This window comes from Monodelphis domestica, chromosome 1 (genome assembly GCF_027887165.1).
Source record: "Monodelphis domestica isolate mMonDom1 chromosome 1, mMonDom1.pri, whole genome shotgun sequence".
In the NCBI taxonomy this organism is placed as follows: domain Eukaryota; kingdom Metazoa; phylum Chordata; class Mammalia; order Didelphimorphia; family Didelphidae; genus Monodelphis; species Monodelphis domestica.
The window spans coordinates 603,661,508-603,683,121 of record NC_077227.1 but is presented as its reverse complement, the minus strand read 5'-3'; the positions used below and the strand labels follow the sequence as shown (position 1 = coordinate 603,683,121).

General features: G+C 33.7%; 1 protein-coding gene and 1 long non-coding RNA gene across 5 annotated transcripts in view; one reads left to right on the top strand and one right to left on the bottom strand.

Moving 5' to 3' along the window:
• The window catches only part of ZC3H6 (zinc finger CCCH-type containing 6), an 85,606-nt gene that overhangs the window by 53,042 nt on the left and 10,950 nt on the right, over positions 1-21,614 (bottom strand). For 3 of the 4 annotated variants that reach the window (XM_056813786.1, XM_056813787.1, XM_007476590.2), the window contains exons 2-3: positions 4,836-5,019; positions 1,824-1,946 (exon numbers count right to left, since the gene is read on the bottom strand). Coding sequence is in view for 1 of the 4 variants with exons in the window: in XM_007476590.2 (XP_007476652.2) it covers positions 1,824-1,946; positions 4,836-5,019 (307 nt within the window). In the remaining 3 variants the exon portion in view is untranslated. Of the gene's footprint in view, positions 1-1,823; positions 1,947-4,835; positions 5,020-11,091; positions 11,223-21,614 lie in introns of those variants that run through there. The other variant, XM_056813785.1, reaches the window with a different exon arrangement.
• LOC107650123 (uncharacterized) lies at positions 11,230-19,120 on the top strand. Its single transcript, XR_001624951.2, has 3 exons — positions 11,230-11,409; positions 17,030-17,168; positions 17,394-19,120. It is a non-coding gene; the product is annotated as an uncharacterized LOC107650123 (long non-coding RNA).

The following is a 21,614-nucleotide window of genomic DNA, read 5'->3' as shown; positions in this document are numbered from 1 at the left end:
TTATTTCTTATAATTTAAGTCCAAGCACTAAATTTAACAACCTTTACAATGGATATTTCATTTCTATGAATGTACCATGACAAGTAGATAGGATTCTGGTGAGGTAAAAAAAAAAAGACAAAAATGACATCAGAATTATTGTGAGTCAGGTGTACTTCTAGAATGAAAATGCTCATGATCAATGAAGAAAACAGTATTATCACTGTTTCTGAGGTAAAAATAAATGGTATAGATAAGAATTTCTAGTAATAGTTAAGTCAGAGAAAAATTTAATTATATAGATTAAGAATAACTTTGGATATTTCTTTTAAGAGAATTAGTACTCAGGGGCAGCTAGGTGGCTCAGTGGATTGAGAGACAGGCCCAGAGACAGGTGGTGCTGGGTTCAAATCTGACCTCAGACACTTCCTAGCTGTGTGACCCTGAGCAAGTCACTTAATCCCCATTGCCTAACCCTTACCATTCTTCTGCCTTAGAGCCAATATACAGTATTGATTTTAAGATGGAAGGTAGGGTTTAAAAAATAATAATAAAAAGAGGATTAGTACTCTAAAAACTATTTATGAATACATTTAAAAACCAGACTGGTGGAGGCAGCTGGGTGGCTCAGTGGATTGAGAGCCAGGCCCAGAGATGGGAGGTCCCAGGTTCAAATTTGGTCTCAAACACTTCCTAGCTGTGTGACCCTGGGCAAATCACTTAATCCCCATTGCCTAGCCCTTAACACTCTTCTGCCTTGGAACCAATCCCCAGTATTGATTCCAAGATGGAAGGTAAAGGTTAAAAAAAAAACAGTATTGGTCCAGATGAAGAATTTGCATGTTAACTTATGTGACAAAAATCCTATTTCAACACTACAAAAAATAATCTGTCTACATCTCTTTCTGCCTCTTCTCCACCTTTTTTATTTTCCATAGTTTCTATCTCTAAGGAAAATGTATCTTTACAAAAAAGATTTAGGTAACAATATATAGGGATATAACAATGATTTCATCACACATTTTAATAAGGAGTAATTATATTTAATACCTTTTCCCCAGCAAAATCATCTACCAAGAACACATTCGAAAAACAGGAAATAATCATATGGCACTAAAATAGCTGTCACAATATCTTCTCCATCACACTTTAGAAATAACTCTCAAATGCCATTTAGTCTTATTCTATACATAATTCTAATTAATGTGTTGCTTGCTTTCTATCTCAAAACATATGAATAGCATTAAATCATTAAGAGGAAAGAATAGTACTTATAGCATTAATATAAAGAGGAGCACTTAACAGAAGCAATTAGTGACCAATAACAAAGAAACAAAAATGATTTTAAAAACCATGGCAACTTAAAGCTATTTGACATGGGAGTAGGGGTTTAGGAATAGAGGAAAAATAAATAGTACAGAGAGTATGATACAGCACACTAAAATAATTGATGTTAATAATGAAAACACTGAGTTATGAAAAGTTTAAATTTTGAATTATGTATTCTGTTTATGAAAACAAGAAACATATTTATTTTAAAAAAATTTACACTCAAATTAATTTTAAAATGTTTTTGTGCTTAAAAAGGAACATTTTAATTACCTGAACAATTAAATTAGGAAGAATAACCCATTGGACAAATGATTAAGTTTATGATAAATTAAATAAATGAGATTTAAATGAATAAATGAATAATTATAAATTGAAAAGCTAAATTGAATAAATAAGATTACTGCATGGACTTTGTTATAGGATTAAAATTTAATGCATATGTATTTTATAAGATATTTTATCAAAATACAAGGACATAAAAGGATAAGATTAAGTTAAAGGAATAATAATACCTGAAGAAATGATGAGTCATAATCCCTGTAGGAACTAGATCCTTTTTTATGGGACCTTTCTGTATGTTCAACATCTGAATCAAGGCTGTAGTCTGAACTATCATCACTAGAAGGAGAATTATGCTGGAAAAAAACACAAATGTTTTATTAAGCATAAATTTATTGTCCAAAGAAGAAACAAACTCTTAGCATTGTAATAATGAAGCTGATAGCCAAATAGACAAATCTATGTCTTAGTTACTTAATTAGCAGAGTGGGTATCATCACAAATAGAGGTCTAGATTTACCACATAGATCCTCAAGCCAGTATTCACTACCATTCCCTCCCTGTAGCCCTAACCTATATCTCTTAGAAGTTTTCTAGGATTCCTAGGAAGGGGAACAATAAATTTTAGAGTTTATTGTAGAATCTGGTAATTTTAATAAAAGCTCAACTTTAAAGTAAATTTTTTTATTTATTATAATTAGTATTTGACAGTTGTAATGCTTCATGAAAATGATACCAATAGAAGTGAGTCTTGAAGAAAACTAAAGATGTCTAAGAGGCAGAGGTGAGGAAGGACTCCCAGGGCAAAGGCATGAAGATGGGATAAGAGTGTTGGGAATAAGTCTGGCAGGACCATCAAATGTACATATGTATAAGTACATATATACACAAATATGTATGTTTGTAATACATAATAAGACTGGAAAGGTAGGATGAGACCAAGCTGTGAAGGTCTTTAAAAGCCAGATGAAAGATTTTATATTTGCTCCTGGAGGCAACAGGAAGCTGCTAGAGTTTAATGAATTAGAAGCCTGACATGGTCAGATTTAGGCTTTAGAAAAAAATCACTTTGGCAGCTATATGAAGGATGGGAATGGAGTGCAGAAAGATTTTAGGCAGGGAGAACTAATAGGGGGTTATAGCAATAATCCAGGTAAGAGTGATAAGATCCTGAATTAGGGTAATAACTACAAGTGGACAAATGTTGGGAAGATATTTAAGTAGAAAAGATATGATCTGGCAAATGATTGGATATGTAGGGGTTAGTGGGGAATTGAAGATGACCCCAAGGTTATAAGACTGTGACTAGAGGTAAGGATAGTATTGCCCTTAACAGTAATAGGAAATTGGGAAGAGATGAGTATGTTTGGGATATTGAATGAATCCTGTTTGGGATATTCTTAGTTTGAGATGGCTAGAGAATACCAAGTTTAAAATGTAACAGTTTGTGTTGTAGTATTGGTGTTAAGAAGAGCAAATGAAGATAAAGATCTAGGAGTCATGTATAGAAAGATGATAATTAAACCTATAGAACCAATGAGGCCACTAACAGTGCAGAAAGAAAAAAGAAGAGGACTCAGAGCAAAGTAAGTTAAGAGGCTGGAGAATGGATGATGATTCTGCAAAGGAGACTGAGGAGAAAGAGTTAGACAGGAAGAAAAATAAGAGAGAGCAGTGCCATGAAAACAGAGAATCCAAGAGGTCTACAGTGTCAAATACTACAGAGATAATAAAAAAGGATAAAGGCTGGGAAAAGATCATTATATCTGAAAATTAACTTAACTTTGGAGAAAGAAATTTCAGTTGATTGATAGTCAGAATCCAGACTGCAAAGGGTAGAGAAGTGAAAGAAAGAAAATGAGGTATTTAGTACATCAGATATGCCTAGGAGTTTGGCTGAAAAAGAGAAGAGAAACACAGAACAATGGCTTGAGGGGTTAATAGGGACTAGTGATGGTTTTGACTTGGGCATGTTTGAAGATAGCAGGGATGGAACTGGGAGGTAGGCGGTGTTTATAAATGAGGAGGGAGGAATCTGTACAGTCTATGGAAGATGATGAGATCAAGGGCAAACACTGGCTTTGGTGACAAGGGCTAACCTTGGTGAGAAAGTTCACCTCTTCATTAGAGATAGGAGTAAAGGAGGAAAAAATGAGGGATTGATTATACCAGGGAATAGTTAAGATTAAGAAAATAGGAAATTACTACAAATGTCCTCTTTTTCTAAATAAAGTGGGAGGGGAGGTCTTTAACTTGGAATTTGGAAGGATAAGGGTAGTGGGAAAGACCTGAGGAGAAAAGAGACTCTTACATAGGATTCTGTACTCTACGACAAACTTAATTTCTTATATCAACTAGACCCTCACTGCTGCAAAACTGTCCTTTTTCATCTTCCTAATTGATTCTCAATCCTACACCCAATAAAGGCTTTTCCAAATTGTCTCTTTTCTCCTCAGGTCTTTCCCACTACCCTTATCCTTCCACATGCAGTGTTCCATTCTAGGAACCACAGTTTAAGGCCATTGTTAAGCTGGAAGCTGTTGTCCAGAGAAGAGTAAGCAGTATGGCAAAGTATATCCTTTAAAGTTTGATTACAGAACTGAGGATAATTAGCTTGGAAAAGAGAAAACTTGAGGGACATGATAGCTATTTAAGTTTTTGAAGGGTGATTACATGTAAGGGGTATTAGACTTGCTCTGTTTGGCCCCAAAGGGCACAAATGGGGACAATAGGCACAAGTTAGAAAGGGGTAAATTGAAGCTCATTGTTGAAAAAAAATTTTTTTCTAGAGGTGATGGGTTCTTCTGTAGAGCTTCCTTTTCAAGCAAAGGATGGGTAACCACTTGGATTGAGAGTCAGGCCTAGAGATGGGAGGTCCTAGGTTCAAATCAGGCCTCAGACACTTCCCAGCTGTGTGACCCTGGGCAAGTCACTTAACCTCCAATGCCTAGCCCTTACCACTCTTCTGCTTTGGAACCAATACACAGTATTGATTCCAAGATGGAAGATAAGGGTTTAAAAAAAATAAATAAAAATAAAGTGCTTAGCACAGTTCCTGGCACACATTGTTATATGTGTTATTATTATTATCTTGTACTAGAACATTATCTAGGTATTTCAGCAGATAAAGCACTGGATCTGGTATCACTAAGACTTGAGCTCCAATCTGGCCTCAGACACTTTCCGTTGTGTGACCCTGGGCAAATTGCTTAACATAAATGATTATAAAAAAGGTAGTTCTTAACCTTATGTTTCTCGCGTCTTCTCCTTTTTGATTTTTTCTTTTCTTTTTCTTTCTTGCGCTTCTTTCTTGATTTTCTGTGGGCTCTCTCACTTTTCTGTTTGTCATTCCCTTTTGTTTCTGGCTGTTCTTGTATTTCTTCAAATCCAGCATCATCTATTTCACCATCTTCTAGTTCACCATCTTCTCTATAGGAGAATAGGCAAAAATGAATATTTAAATATCAATTCAGAAACTAAACATGTTAGACATGTTTTCTTTATCTTTTTTGGAGAATGTGGGAATGACCCAGACCTGTAATGCAGATCAGTCCTTGCTTTGTAGTTCATAATCTTAAGAGCTTCCTGGGCCACTGAAAAGCTGAGTGATTTTCCTTGAGTCACATTGTCAATATGTGCCAGAGGTAGGAGTTGAACCCAGGTCTCCCTAACTCCAAGACTGGTTCTCTATCCACTATGCTAGCCTATATGTCCAGGTATGTTATTTGTAGAAACTCTGTACAAGAATTTTAAATTGTATTACCCATTCTCAAATACATTTTAAAAGCTAAATTGTTTTGAAGATAAATAAAACTATAAAATGCTAAACTACCTCAAAAATGGAACTATATTAGATGAATATATCCTAGAGAACAAAAGTTAAAAATACAAAATAATTTAAACTTCATCATATTGAAATGAAGGTAGATGCAATGAATTGCTTAAAATGAAAAGCAAAATATTAGTACAGCCAATTTTAGTACACTTAAATAGATAAGCACTAATGATACTCAGGCTACTAAAAAAAGATATTAAGCTAATAGTAAAGATAATAATTTTAAAGTTGAAAACTGACAAGAATATTGAAACTAAAATACAAATCCTAATAATTTCACATTTGCAAATATTAAAATATTAGTTTTTCAAAACAAATATTCATTTTTAAAATAAATATTTGCATCTAAATAGATGAAGGGACCAAAATATTTAGTAGTAATGATTTTTAAAATCATAAATAAGCAAATGGGACACAGAACAAGAAGTCTGATAATACAAAAGCATGTTATATCAAAATGCAAAAGTGACATTTTTGTTATATTTATGCCAAATATCTCTAGTTACTAGAGTGAGAGAGTCTATATATTTAAGATAAATTAAATTTAGAACTATTCTAAAATATTTGTACTTCTAACTTTTTTACAAAATAAGTACATTTTGAAATTGGGGAAAAATATATTTCTCATTGACTTCTATGATACAATTAAAGTTTTATTTTACAAAAACAAATCCCCAAATAGACTGACAAATATTTCTGCAAGAACAGCAGCTATGCCTTTTATGATTATGATAGATGATATTAATTATAGCTGATATTTACATAGTATTTTAAGGTTTATAAAATACTTTATGTAATATTCATATAACAAGATCTCACTCTTCACAATAACTCTGTGCATAAGTGTTATTATCAATTCCATTTAACATATGAGGAAACCCATGCTACAGAGTTTAGTAAGAATTTAAGGCATATTTGAGCCTTGAGATTTCTAACTTTGAGTCCAGATAGATTTCTCTCCACTACAGATTATGCTGAGGAGGTATAAGAATACTAGGGTTGATATTTAAAAACGATGGTTCCATCAACTATATAGAATGACAAAAAAAAAGTTGTGGTATATAAATGTAATGGAATATTACTATGCTTTAAGAAATGGTGACAATGAAAAACCTGGAAAGACTTCTATGATTTGTTACCAAGAGAGGTAAACAAAGCCAGGAAAACAATATAAAAGATGACAATGTGAACAGACAAAAAACCCCAACAAAACAATATAAATTGAATTTTGGGAAATTAGACTAAACTGCCCCCCCCCCAAAAAAAGACATGAGAATGCACTTCCATGGGAATAGAACACTGAAACAATGTCAGACTTTTTCAATGTACTTAGCTAGTTTTGCTCAATTGCCTTCCGAACTGCCACCCCCACCCCCTTTTCACTACTATAAGGGGTGGCTACATGGGAGAGTGCAGGAATGAACAGTGGAAAATATGGATGATGTTAAAACAAGGAATATCAATAAAATTTCATTTTTTTAAAAAGATGACAACTACCGGGGTTTAAGACCTGGCTATATTACTTAATTACTAGCCATACGACCTTGGTATTTAGTCTCTGTTTCCTCATATGTAAAATTAAGAAGGTAGATTTAAGCAGTTTCTAAAATCCCTTCAAGTTCTAACATTCTGTTATAATAGCATTATTTCTATTGACCCTTAAAATTCTACAAATTCTTGGTCCTTTCAATTTCCAATTTGTCATTTTGGCCAAAGCATAGGAATTTCTACGCTGTTTAGGTAGCTAACTCACCAGTTGGAAAAAATGGTTATCCTTTCTTTGGTAAACAAGACCACACTATCACATTTTACCAAGAGATGCTGTTATTTTTTAGGCTGAAAAATTCTGTATAATCTATCTGCACTCTATATTATAAATTCATTAAGTCTAAAGGTTCATAAAAGTAAGTTTTCTTAAAATGTAAAATATACTGTTTTCTGGAAATTTTCTTCTCTTCAGCTTTCCCTATCCTTTTATTTGACCTTTTTTTCCCCAAAAATAACTTAAAATGAAAATTGGTTTTGAATTCACACTTCCTTCCAAATCATGCTCTAGATAGCTTATGGAGTCATTTTTGGGAAATATTCTATGATGATATTATACTTGGCATCAGGGTAGGTACTAGCCTCAATTATGATACTAAAATGGAATACAATTTTTTTATTGAGCACCTACCATGCTTCTTTATCCAGGAAGTCACTTAATCTTTGAAGGACTCAGTTTCCTCAGCTATAAAATGAAGGAGTCAGACTAGAGGATCTCTAAATTGTCTTCCATTTTCTAAATTTTCTTCCCTCCTCTCAGTAGAGAGGTGGTTGGCTAAAGGTACAGAATGAATTGTATGTTGTCAGACAGGGCAACTGTTGATTTGTTTTACTTAATGTACTTCTTTGTTAGAATAGAGAGTTCTCTGAGGGTGAAGGGAGTCAATGGAAAGCTTCAGTGATACAAAGAACATCAATTAAAAAAACTTTAATCACAAAATTTCTTCTAAGCACCAAAACTCTTTGGATTATATCACATTTTCAACTTCTAGTCTACCTTATTCTTGAATACATCTGAAACATTTATAATTACCATCATTACAAACAATAAATGTTTAATTAAAGGCAGATGGTGATATGGGATTATCAGTCAGGACAAAGGTTAAGGCTGGAAATATGAATCCAGGTGTCATCTGTATAATGGAAGGTAAGAGTTTAAAAAAAAAAGAAAAGAAAAGAAAAGCTAGTAAACATTTTAGACCAGAAGAGGGAGTTCCTTCCCAAGACCTCCTTATACCAAAGGTACCATGGCTCTGGGTGGAACTAGATAACACACTAGATAGAATGCCAGTTCTGGAGTTGGGAGTATTGGGTTCAAATCTGACCAACTACCTAACCCTTGCTGCTCATCTTCAAATATAGAAAGTAAGGGTTAAAGAAAAAAAAAAGATATAGCACTGGCTTTAAAAAAGTCATTCTTTTTACATCTGCATTTGAGTAAACTTTTGGAAGCATGAATATATTTATAATACAACCTAAGCTTTTTGGACCCCTCAGCAAGAAATCAAAGTATATAGTTTTCCTTTTGAGATAGTTGCAGATTTGAAAAGCATTTTATAAGCATTAAAGTATGGTACTATATAAGTTGAATCTATTATTTTTATTTCTGTCTTATAATATTTTTATTTCAATTATTTTAGGTGTCTCTGAAATTTTTCTTTTTTAATCTTCATGTTGCAGGATCATTATTTTAAGATTATTATAAAAGGTTGCAATCTTTTTGAAGCTTTTAATCCTGTTTGCCTCAGTTCCTCATTTTAAGAAAGTAAAATGAAATTGAGAAGTAAATGGCAAACCATTCCAGTATTTTTGCCCAAGAAAACTACCAATGGGGTCAAGGAGAGTTGGACATGACTAAAAATGACTGAACAACAAAATGGCATATCCAGTTCTAGTTGCACAAGAGGCAAATGATGATGTGTAACTGTTGTTTAGGTGAGAGATTAGTGCTGGATAAATTGATCCAGGAAATCAATTGCACAGAAAGAACTGAAATCATGGGAACTCATGAGCTCGCCAACAGATTAGTATGGAGGGAAGAAAAAAGGGCCCAGGACAAAGACTTGAAGAAACCCACATTTAATGGGTATGACCTGGATTAAGATCTAGAAAAGAAGAGAAGGAACAGTCAGAAAGGTAGGCGAACCAAGAGAGCAGTATTATAAAAACATAGAGGAGAGAATATCTAAGAGGTGAGGATGACTGACAGTATAGAAAGCTACAGAGAAGTCACTAAGCATGATGACTGAGAAAAAGCTATTGGTTTTGGCAGTTAGAAGCAAGTAAGAGAAGAAGTAGATGGCTTTCTTAAGGCATTTAGTTCAGAAGAGAGAGAACTAGCAGGAATGATCAAGTGAATCTTTGGGGGATTTTTTTAGACAAAGGAAACATAGGAGTGTTTGTAGGCAGCAGAGGCAAAGGGAATAAGCATTTACATAGTGCCTACTATGTGCTAGACACTGTGCTAACTGCTTTAGAAATATCTCATTTGATCCCTAAAAGAATCTGTGAAGTAGGGATAGTCAAAGCAGTATTCAGGGGAAAATTTATATCACTGAGTGCCTATACCAAGAAAATAGAGAGGGCAGAGATCAATGAATTGGGCTTATGACTTAAAAAATTAGAAAAAGAAAAGATTTAAAATCCCCAGATAAAAACTAAATTGGAAATCCTAAAAATTAAAGGAGAAATTAATCAAATTGATAGTAAAAGAAATATTGAACTAATAATAAATAAGACTAGATGCTGGTACTTTGAAAAAATAGATAAAGTACTAGTCAATCTAATAAAAAAAGAAAATCAAATTAACAGCATAAAAGATGAAAGGGGCAATCTCACCTCTGATGAAGAGGAAATTAAGGCAATTATTAAGGGCTACTTTGCTCAATTATATGGCAATAAATATGACAATCTGGTTGAAATGGATAAATATTTACAAAAATATAAATTGCCCAGATTAACAAATAAATAGAATTCTTAAACAATCCCATCTCAGAAAAAGAAATTGAACAAGCCATCAAGGAACTGCCAAAGAAAAAATCCCCAGGGCTAGATGGGTTCACAAATGAATTCTATCAAACATTTAAAGAACAACTAATCCCAATCCTATACAAATTATTTGACAAAATAAGCAAAGAAGGAGTTTTACCAAATTCCTTTTATGACACAAATATGGTACTGATTCCAAAGCCAGGCAGACCAAAAACAGAGAAAGAAAACTACAGACCAATCTCCTTAATGAACATAGATGTAAAAGTCTTAAATAAAATACTAGCAAAAAGACTATATCAAGTTACAAGAATGATCAGATGGGATTCATACAAGGAATACAAGAATAGTTTATTATTAGAAAAACCATCCACATAACTGACCATATGAAAAATCAAACCAACAGAGATAACAATTATCTCAATAGATGCAGAAAAACTTCATCTATTAACAAAATACAACACCCATTCTTATTGATCACTAGAAAGTATAGGAATAGAAAGGCCATTCCTCAAAATAAAACAGTATATATTTAAAACCATCAGCAAGTATCATTTGCAATGGGAACAAATTAGAAGCCTTCCCAATAAGACCAGGAGTGAAGCAAGGATGCTTATTATCACCTCTTTTATTCAATATTGTACTAGAAATGCTAGCAGTTGCAATTGGAGAAAAAGAAATTGAAGGGATTAAAGTAGGCAATAAGGAGAATAAACTATCACTCTTTGCAAATGATATGATAGTATATTTAAAGAACCCCAGAAAATCAACTAAAAGGCTAGTGGAAACAATTAACAACTTTACTAGTAAAGTTACAGGGTACAAAATAAACACACATAAATCATCAACATTTCTATTTATTTACAACAAAATTCAGCAACAAGAATTAGAAAGAGAAACTCCATTTAAAATCACTCTAGACAATATAAAACATTTAGGAATATATCTGCCAAGAGAAACAGGAATTATATGAACACAACTACGAAACACTTTTTACACAATTAAAACTAAATCTAAACAATTGAAAAAACATTAATTGCTCTTGGATAGTGTTATTGTAATAGATAATATTGGAGGAGATATATTTGATGGGTAAATGATAACTAATGGATCAGTTATCTTCTTTTGCCTACCTTCCTTCCTTTTCCAGCCTCCCTTCCTCCCCTCTGTTCCCTTCAGCTTCCCCTCCCCCCCTTCTTCAGGAGTAGAGCCTTCTGAAAAGGCAGAAGCAGGAAGATTCTGGAATTCTGAAGAAGTGACAGGACTGTCTTCTCCTAACAGGTAGGCTAGAGGTTGAGTTTTGTCTAGTCTTCTAGGGTGGACCTAGTGAACTAGCTATTCTCTCCCTGTGGCTTTCTTCTTGATCCATCATACCAACTACCTGTACCGGTGTATCCTGTGGACTGACTGAGATATTCCTGCAGAGCTGCTTGAGACACCTAAAGCCATCTGTTAGTAAGCCCTGTTTCTGCTTACCTTCCAACCTTATTACCTCTATCACTATCTAAGGGAGGATATAAGTTAGTGAAGTGTAGTTATTATAGGAACTGGGGCTTTTAGGTAGAGAGCTGACAGTGCAGACACCATCTCTCTGAAGCTACTTGCTTGATTTGGGGGAGGTTTATTTATTATCTGCCCTGGGCTGGTCTACCTTTCCCAAACCAGATTACTGGCCCTATAATACCCTCCTTGAACGTACAATTATCCCAAATAATTATATAAGTGTCAAAATAGTTATTTCAGGATGAGCTAATATAATAAAAATGACAATCCTACCCAAATTAATCTACTTATTCAGCACCATACCTATCAAACTACCAAAAACCTTTTTTATAGAATTAGAAAAAATTGTAACAAAGTTCATCTGGAAGAACAAAAGATCAAGAATATCAAGGAAAATAATGTGAAGGATGGGGGCCTAATGGTATCATATCCTAAACCATACTATGAAGCCATGGTCATCAAAACAATATGGTACTGGTTAGAGATAGAAGGGTCAAGCAATGGAATAGACTAGAGGTAAATGACCCCAGTAAGTTAGTGTTTGGTACACCCAAAGACCCCAGTTTTGGGGACAAGAACTCACTATTTGACAAAAAAGGCTGGGAAAATTAGAAAACAGTATGGGGAAAATTAGATTTAGATCAACATTTTACACCCTATACAAAGATAAATTCAAAATGGATAAATGATTTAAATATAAAGAGTGAAAAAATGTAAAATGAATGATTTTGATTATATCAAATTTAAAAGGTTTTGTACAAGCAAAACCTATGCAACCAAAATTAGAAGGAAAGCAACAAATTGGGAGAACATTTTTATAACAAAACTCTCTGACAAAGGTTTAATTTCCCAAATACATAAGGAACAAAAGTCAAATTTTCAAGAAATAAAGCCATTCCCCAATTGATAAAACATTCAAGGGATATAATAGGCAGTTTTCACATGACGAAATCAAAACTATCAAAAAACACATGAAAAAGTGTTCTAAATCCTTCCTGATTGGAGAAATGCAAATTAAAACAATTACCTTACATCTAGCAAAAGGAAAGTGATAAATGTTGGAGGGAATGTAGCAAAGTTGGGACACTAATGCATTGCTGGTGGAGTTGGGAATTGGTCCAACCATTCTGGAGGGCAATCTAGAACTGTGCGCAAAGGGCTTTAAAAGAATGCCTGCCCTTTGATCCAGCCATGCCACTACTACTGCTGGATTTGTACCCCAAAGAGATAATAAGGAAAAAGACTTGTACAAGAATATTCATAGATGTGCTCTTTGTGGTGGCAAAAAATTGGAAAATGAGGGGATGCCCTTCAATTGGAGAATGGCTGAACAAATTGTGGTATATGTTGGTGATAGAATACTATTGTGCTCAAAGGAATAATAAAGTGGAGGAATTCCATGGGAACTGGAATGACCTCCAGGAAGTGATGCAGAGTGAGAGGAACAGAACCAGGAAAACACTGTACACAGAGATGGATACATTGTGGCACAATCGAATGTAACAGACTTTTCTACTAGGAGTAATGCAATGATACAGGACAATCAAGAGGAATGCATGAGAAAGAACGCTATCCACATTCAGAGAAAGAACTGTGGCACCAGAAATGCATTAGAAAAATATATGATTGGTCACAGAGGGATATAATTTGGGTTTTGATGTTAAAAGATCCCTCTACTGCAAATATGAATAACATAGAAATATGTTTAGAACAATGATGCATGTATAACCAACCCAGTGGAACTGCTTGTCAGCTTTGGGGGGGGGGGATTATGAATCATGTAACCATGGAAAAATAGTCTAAACAAAAATTAAAAAAAATAATCTGTGAGGTAAATAGGTGCTATTTCCCTTTAATGACAGATGAAAGTTAAATGACTTGCCCAGGGTCACAGAGCTAGTCTGTATTTGAGGCTGGATTTAAATTCAGGTCTTCCTGACTCTACAATGATTTTAATAAATGCAGCATGTTTGGGCAAGACTTAAGTCTAAATAATTTCCAAATTAAAAGATAATCCTCTGGCAGACAATATTTCCTATAATAAACCATTAAACTATTAGCATAATTAGAGTTTTAACATTTCTCAGTAAGCTGAGCATGAGAATTCCAAGTTTTCAGTTATGAGAGTCTATAGGGACTATATGAAGAACACTACAGGAGATCTAAGCTTCTGTTTTGCCATCTGTATTATAGGAATAATCAAAGGACCTAACAGCAATGCTCTTACACAGTTGTGAGGATGGATTAAATTATTGTGTTCAGTACTCTTTAAAACTTGAAGTACTCTGTAAAATCTGTTATATTTATCATTAATTGCCCAATGGGATTTTTCCGGCTTCACTTCTAAAGTGTCTATAATGTAAAAAAGATACAGATTGCTTTGGTTTAATAAAATTAATATACTTTACAGTTTTGTGATGATCTTAGTAAAGCATAGAAAAAGTAACCTAAGTATTCATGTTTAATGGGGGTTCATCTACCAATAACATCATAGATTTTTGATTTAACTTTAGTACAGAGAAAAAATAGAAGCATAAAAGTCTAATTAAAAGAATATTATGTTGAATTAGGAAACCAGCTACTAATTAGCCATGTGACTTTTAATGAATCTCTTAATTTGACTGTTTCCTAATGTATATGCTTTTTTAAATACTTTTAAAATTCCATTAATCTGTGATCCAAATACTTATTCAATTTTCTGAGCTTGCCATAAATATGCTAATATATAATTTATGTTATACATTTTAGGATTTACAGAATATGCATACATTACATATTCATTCATTCATTCTGTTTGTCTGTTTATCTATCTATCACATTTAACCTGTAAGCCTCTCCTGAAACCCTATTCTAATATAGTATGGAAGGGAAATCTGCCTTCTTAAAGGCAAAAGCAGTAAAGCACAAACTCTCCCATGTCCAGCAAATGTGAAATAGCCTCAATTATGGGCTCAGCAATAGATTATATTTCTGTCAACCAAACATTAACCTAGCTAACTTTGGCTGGTTGGTCACTATATGATCAGTAACACAAATTTTAGCAAAGAAACTCATTAAACCATAACTAATGCACTTATGATCTGTACTAATAAAGAAAATCCCACATAGATGGAATCATATATTTTTAAAGTCAAGGATTCTTAACCTTTTTGTGTGTCATGAACCACTTTGGCATTCTAATGAAGCCTATGAATGCCTTCTCAGAATCATGTTTTTAAATGCATAAAACACAAAGGATTAAATTATAGGATATAAAATAAACCAATTTTATTTATCAAAAAATAGTTCATAGACCCCAGGTTAAAAATGTTTGCTTTTACTAGTAAATAAGTAGTTACTAAAAACAAAACAGATTTCCAACTTTTAGGTTATATAAAATAACTAGGATATACTTTTTATGAGAATTAAGCTGATTTGTCATGATACTTATTTAAAACAAATATATCCTTTGCTAAATCAATAATTTATTAAATATAGGGTGCATCAAAAGCTATAAGAACTTAAAACTACACTTAAAAAAATACTCCATATATAGAAGACACAGAATAAACACATTAACAGGAAAAACAACAAAGTTAAATTGATAAAAGGGAGGCCTTAGAATCAAGACCTCAACTCCAGGGGTTCAAGACTGGTCTTATACAAATTGTGTGACGTTTAGCAAGATATTTAATTCTCCAGCACCCCAGGCAAGTCTATAAGTGGTTTAGACTATTGATAGCTTGGATTTCTTCCTTTGAAAACTTCCTGTTAATATCTTTTGACCACTTATCAAGAGAATGGCTCTTATGCTTATAAATCTGAATTCATTCCCCATCTATCTTAGAATTGATAGTTTTATCAGAGAAACACTGCAAAGATCTGTCCCCTCTCCCCAGTTAAATGTTTCTCTTCTAATTTTAGCTACATTAGTTAGTGCAAGAAATTTTTTTATTTTGTGTAATTAAAATTATCTATTCGAGGTTTTTTTTTTTAAAAAGAGGCCTAGAACTGCATTGGTTTCCTCTTTGGGAGTTCCATTTGCCTATAAAAATCATAGATTCAGAGCACATCTGATGTTACTGTATCTAAACATGACCAAAACTAGACACAATAACAAGCTTCTAGAGAATGTGGTTATCTAGAAATTTTGTGAACTCAGAATATATGCAAAACTAAGAAGGTATAAAAAAGGCTGTATGTAGTCACAATAGTTGCTACAAAGTCTATATACATTAAAGTTCCCATGTTTTACTTTTAAGTCATTCTCTTTCTCAGCTTACAAATTATACTTGTCAGATCTTTGGGAAAGGAAAGACTTTAAAACCAAGCAAGAGCTAGAAAAAAAAAATCACAAAATATAAAATCAATAATTTTGATTACATCAAATTAAAGTTTTTGTACAAACAAAACTAATGCATCCAAAATTAGAAGGGAAGCAACAAATTGGGAAATAATCTTCATTAGAAAAACCTCTGATAAAGGTCTAATTACTCAAATTTATAAAGAGCTAAACCAATTGTACAAAAAATCAAGCCATTCTCCAATTGATAAATGGGCAAGGGACATGAATAGGTAATTTTCAGTTAAAGAAATCAAAACTATTAATAAGCACATGAAAAAGTGTTCTAAATCTATTATAATCAGAGAAATGCAAATCTAAACAACTCTGAGGTATCACCTCACACCTAGCAGATTGGCTAACATGACAGCAAAGGAAAGTAATGAATGCTGGAGGGGATGTGGCAAAGTTGGGACATTAATTCATTGCTGGTGGAGTTGTGAATTGATCCAATCATTCTGGAGGGCAATTTGGAACTATGCCCAAAGGGCAATAAAAGACTGTCTGCCCTTTGATCCAGCCATAGCACTGCTGGGTTTGTACCCCAAAGAGATAATTAGGAAAAAGACATGTACAAAAATATTCATAGTTGCGCTCTTTGTGGTGACAAAAAATTGGAAAATGAGGGGATGCCCTTCAATTGGAGAATGGCTGAACAAATTGTGGTATATGTTGGTGATGGAATACTATTGCGCTCAAAGGAATAATAAAGTGGAGGAATTCCATGGGGACTGGAATTCATACAGAATGAGAGGAGCAGAACCAGGAAAACACTGTACACAGAGACTGATAAACTGTGGTACAATTGAATGTAATGGACTTCTCCATTAGTGGCAATGCCATGACCCCAAACAACCTGGAGGAATCTACAAGAAAAACCACTATCCACATCCAGAGGAAACACTATGGGAGTAAAAACACCAAAGAAAAACAACTGCTTGAATATGTGGGTCGAAGGGATGTGGTTGAGGATGTAGACTCTAAATGAACATCCTAGTGCAAACAATAACATGGAAATAGGTCTGATCAAGGACACAAGTAATACCAAATGAAATTGAGCAATGGCTGTGGGAAGGGTGGGTGGAGGGGAGGGAGGGAAACAATGTGATTATTGTAACCAAGGCATAATGTTCTAAATTGACTAAATAAACTAATTCAAATGGAAAAAAATAAAATTTAATTTAAAAAAAGCTTACAAATTCATAATTTACAAAAGTTATAACAAGCCTAAATTATGTTTTTTTCAGTTTCCAGAAGATGAATTGTTGTTAAAAACCAATGAACCAATGAGTTGGAAAGCGCCTCAGGGACCATCTAGTTCAACCTGTATCTGAAAAAGAATGCCTCCTATATCATCTCCCGCTCAAGTTTTGGTTGTCCTATTCAGTAAGGAAGACCCCACTCTCTACATTCAGAAGCAGCCAATTTCTCTTTGGACAGCTAGAATGCTAAAGAAGTTGTTCCTGATGTCAAGTCGATAACTGTCCTGTAACTTTTATCCACTGCTCCTAGTTCTGTTCTTTATAGCCAAACAGAAAAAGATAGTCTTTCTTGTACATAACAGCTGTTGAAATACTTGAAAATAACTATCTTTTTTTTCTCTCCATCCAGGTCTTCTCCAGGCTCAAAAGCTTTGATTTCTTCAATTAATCCTTGGGGAGGATTATCCTACAATAGAATTATTACCTCTCTAGTCCTGGACCAAGAATACTTTTTCTTAAATTAAGTCTGAATTATTTCTTTATAACTTCTAACCATTACTACTAGTTCTGATCTCTGAGACCAAGCAATTACCAAAAGTTGATTACATCTCCTTAGGCATTCTCCTCACCATGCTAAAAATCCTTAATTTTTAAAACTTATTTTCATAAGCTTTATCAGGCTTGCAACTTTCTTCCATACAACTTCTAGTTTAGTACATCTTAAAAAAAAATAGCTAGTAGAGCTGAATAAAAATTGTAGTTTGACCCACACAAAGCACCAAAGAACTATAACCCCCTCTTATTAATACAATCTATACTCAAAATTAGCTTTATTGATTGCCATAAAACTCTGATTCATATTGAATTTAACTTAAGTCCACTACTACACCTAGGCCTTATTCCTCCCCCCATTTTGTATGTTGACTTTATCTTAATTTATTTGGCCCAACATTAGGACTTGTCAAAAACTTTTTGGTTTTAACTCTATCATTAATGTGTTATCCATTAGCTTCAAATCATCTGCATATTTGACATACCTGCTAACTAAGCTTTAACCAAGTAATTGGTAAAAATGTTAAACTAGGCCAACCAAACACAGATTCTCAAGGCAGTTAGATATCCAAAATCAATTATTTTTTTCTGGATCCAGCTATTTAATCAGTTGAAAATCTACCTACCTATACTCTTTTCTAACCCCCCTTTTTAAAAATCTTCTCCATGAAACAGCATAAAACTTTATTAATTACCTTGATAAGATCTAGATAAACTAAATTGATGGAATTTCTCTTAGTTTTACAACCTTGTTTAAATATAGGGGAGGAATGAAATAGTTTTCTATGACTTGTTCTTCAAATAATGCTGGCTCACTGACACTTCCTTTTCTAGATATTCATTCTCCCTTTAATAATACATCTTAGAAATTTTGCCAGAAAATGAAATCTTGTTTGTTTACCTATAACTTTCAAGTCTACTGTCTTCTTTTTGAAAAATCAGATCATTTGCCCTTCTGTACTCTAACAGCATGTAACCTGTTTTTCATAACCTTTCAAAAATGTCTGACAGTAGTTCATCCATCATAGTCACCAATTCTTTTGGTATCCTAGGATGTAATTCACACGGACTTGATCACTTTATAAGCAGCAATAATAATTCACATTTATAGAGAACATTAAGATATGTAAAGTGCTTTACATAAAATACATCATTTCAACAAACTCATTAAGGGTAGCTAGGTGTTCTTTTATTAGGTCACTACATATCTTGGGCTTTGAATTTTTATTTGCAATTTTTGTTCTTGTCCCTTTGAGTACAAAAATTATTCTTTCTTTTTGACAGAAAACAGAAGAGAAAAGTTAAGCAACTTTGGCTTCCTTCCTTTGCCTTTTATCATTATTACATCCATTCTGAAAAACAGTCCCACCTCTTTTTTTAAGTCTTCTCTTAAAACAAACAAAAAATCCAATCCTACCCTTATTTTGTTATTCTTAGCTTTTCCCAACATCTTTACCTCATTCTAAGCTCTCGAACTACTGAAACCATTCGTTTAAAACTTTTTTTATACCTATATACATATATAGTATTTTTCCTCTGTACCATGACCTTCCTTCCATTTTCTGCTTATGTTTTTTTAAAAAGTCTTAGTTGATTGAGAATGTTTAACTTGTTAATACACATTGGGTCTATTAAATTGACTTATTCTTCATAGAAACAATGATAAACTTTCAGAGCTGGAAGCAACCTCAACATCTATCCAAGTCCAACCCTTTTCAAAAAAAGAATTCTTCATTACCTCCTCATGGCAATTTTTACTTTGTGTCATTAGAATTTCATTTATTAAAATTTCTAATCTCCAAGGCTGGTTTTTGTTATGGAATTTTAGTCTATGTGATCTTATTTATCCTTTTCCTGAATCCTCTGAAATTGGGTGTTCTAAAATCTATTATGAATATAAGACTATGCCAGTATTTCCTCTACTCCCTATCATTTTAAATTGGAATTTTAAAATGGAATCATAATTTCTTCCCAAGGGTCTCATTAATTTTTACTGCAGAAATAAAGAGGAAAAAAGGTTTTCCTACAGATTTGCTGATCTCATTTTGAAGTGAGCTGAACAACTCATCTATAAATGCATTTTCAAGTTTATTACTTTTCTGTAATCCAGGACAGTAAAAAGAACACTGAATTTTTAATCAGGGGGCATTGGCCCCTCATTCTGCTGCTTACTATCTAAACTTGGGCAAGTTCCTTTACCTCTTTGGATCCCAATTGCTCATACAGAAAGCAAGAATCTTGGAAAAGATATCCTCTTAAGATCTCTTTTCCATAGTAGGTAAAAGTACTATTGACTGTTCACAGCTATAAAGTTAAAAAGTATAATTATTAGCAGAGATAGATCAAAATGATGCTTGCAGTAGAAATTCCTTCAGAACTCTCTCTAAAAAATTCCTTACCTACCTACTTTCTTTAGAATCCACACTAAGTATACAAGGCAGAAGAGCTGTTAAGAGCTAGGCAACTGGGGTTAAGTGACCTGCCCAGGGCCACATATCTAGAAAGTGTCTGAAGTTAAATTTGAACCCAGAACTGCCTATCTCCAGGTCTAGTGCTCTACCCCTGAGCCACATGGCTGCCCACAGATATAATTCTTAAATTTCATTTTCTTGGATCTACTTTCCTGTTCAAGATAAACAGGATAATAGATATGAATACTTTCCTGTTCAAGATAAAGAAGCAGGATAATAGGTATGAATAAAGAAACAGGATAATAGGTATAAATATTTTCAACCTGGAAATCTAGAAACCCCCAGTTTATTTAGTTGGGAAATAGAAACCTGTTTCTCCCTCTGAGGGAGGGCCCTACTTCACCAGACAATAGACAATCCATTTCAGGTGTCGCTTCAGGTGGGAGATAAACCCAATCTGAAGTCAAGTGACTCTGTCTCCAGAAGCCTTTCCCAGTATATCACACCCTCCTTCTGATGATCAAACTCAGGACCTTCAGCTTGTGAGACTGATGCGCTACCTACTGCACCAAAGAGTCACTTGACTTCAGATTGGGTTTATCTCCCATCTGAAGTGGATTGTCTATTGTCTGAAGTAGGGCCTTCTCTCAGGGGGAAAACTCTCCTGTGACAAGGTCAAAACCTGGGGTTTCTATCTCCCAACTAAATAAACTGGGGATCTCTAGATTTCCACTTTGACAATATCATACATTTTTAGATGTGTTCATTGTATTGGATGCTTTTGCTTTACTGTTTTTCCTTGTCATAAGGAAAAGTTCAATCTGGAAAGGCCATTCTTGAAATGACTTTGATGTAAAGATAAAAAGTATTAATAAAAAATTTAAATTTTCAAATAACTTACTCTCTTGTTTCTATGTTCTGAGAAATCATGTCTTTTCAAATGCGATTTAATCCACTCCCCTCAGTAAGGATATTTCCAAATCATCAATAATATACTTTTATTAATGAGATTTAAAATTTATTATTATTATGTCTAAACTCTTACTTTCTGTCTTTGAATGTGTATTTCTGTGTATTGGTTCCAAGGCAGAAAAGTGGTAAGGACTACGCAAGGGAGGTTAAGTGACTTGCCCAGGGTCACCCAGCTAGGAAGTGTCTGGGGCCATATTTGAACCCAGGACCTCCGGTCTCTAGGCCTGGCTCTCAATCCACTGAGCCACCCAGCTGCCCCCTGTAAACAATATTTTTAAAAATATTTTTTAAAAATTGTTTATAGCTAATCTGTTGCCTCTGACCTCTTCTGCAGCTACCCTAAAACTGATCCACAACAAAAGATTCCGGCCACACTAAAAAGAAAAGATAGTAGAACAGATTCCAATGTCTTTTCAAATAAATGCTAATTTATGACATTTCAATAGAATGTCTCTCAATAGTCATTCACTGAAACATATTAATAGATTATTACAATGTACTTATCCATACATTTTCATATTTGTGAGTTTTGTAGTATAAATATTATTTTTATTTTGCCAATGAGCACACTGAAGTTCAAAGAGTTTTAAGTAATTTGCTTTAGGTTGCATAGCTACTAAATAAGGGAATGAGGTCTCAAATCAGGTCTTTTACCTCCAATTCCAGAAATTATTCCACTAATGATATTTGTTTCC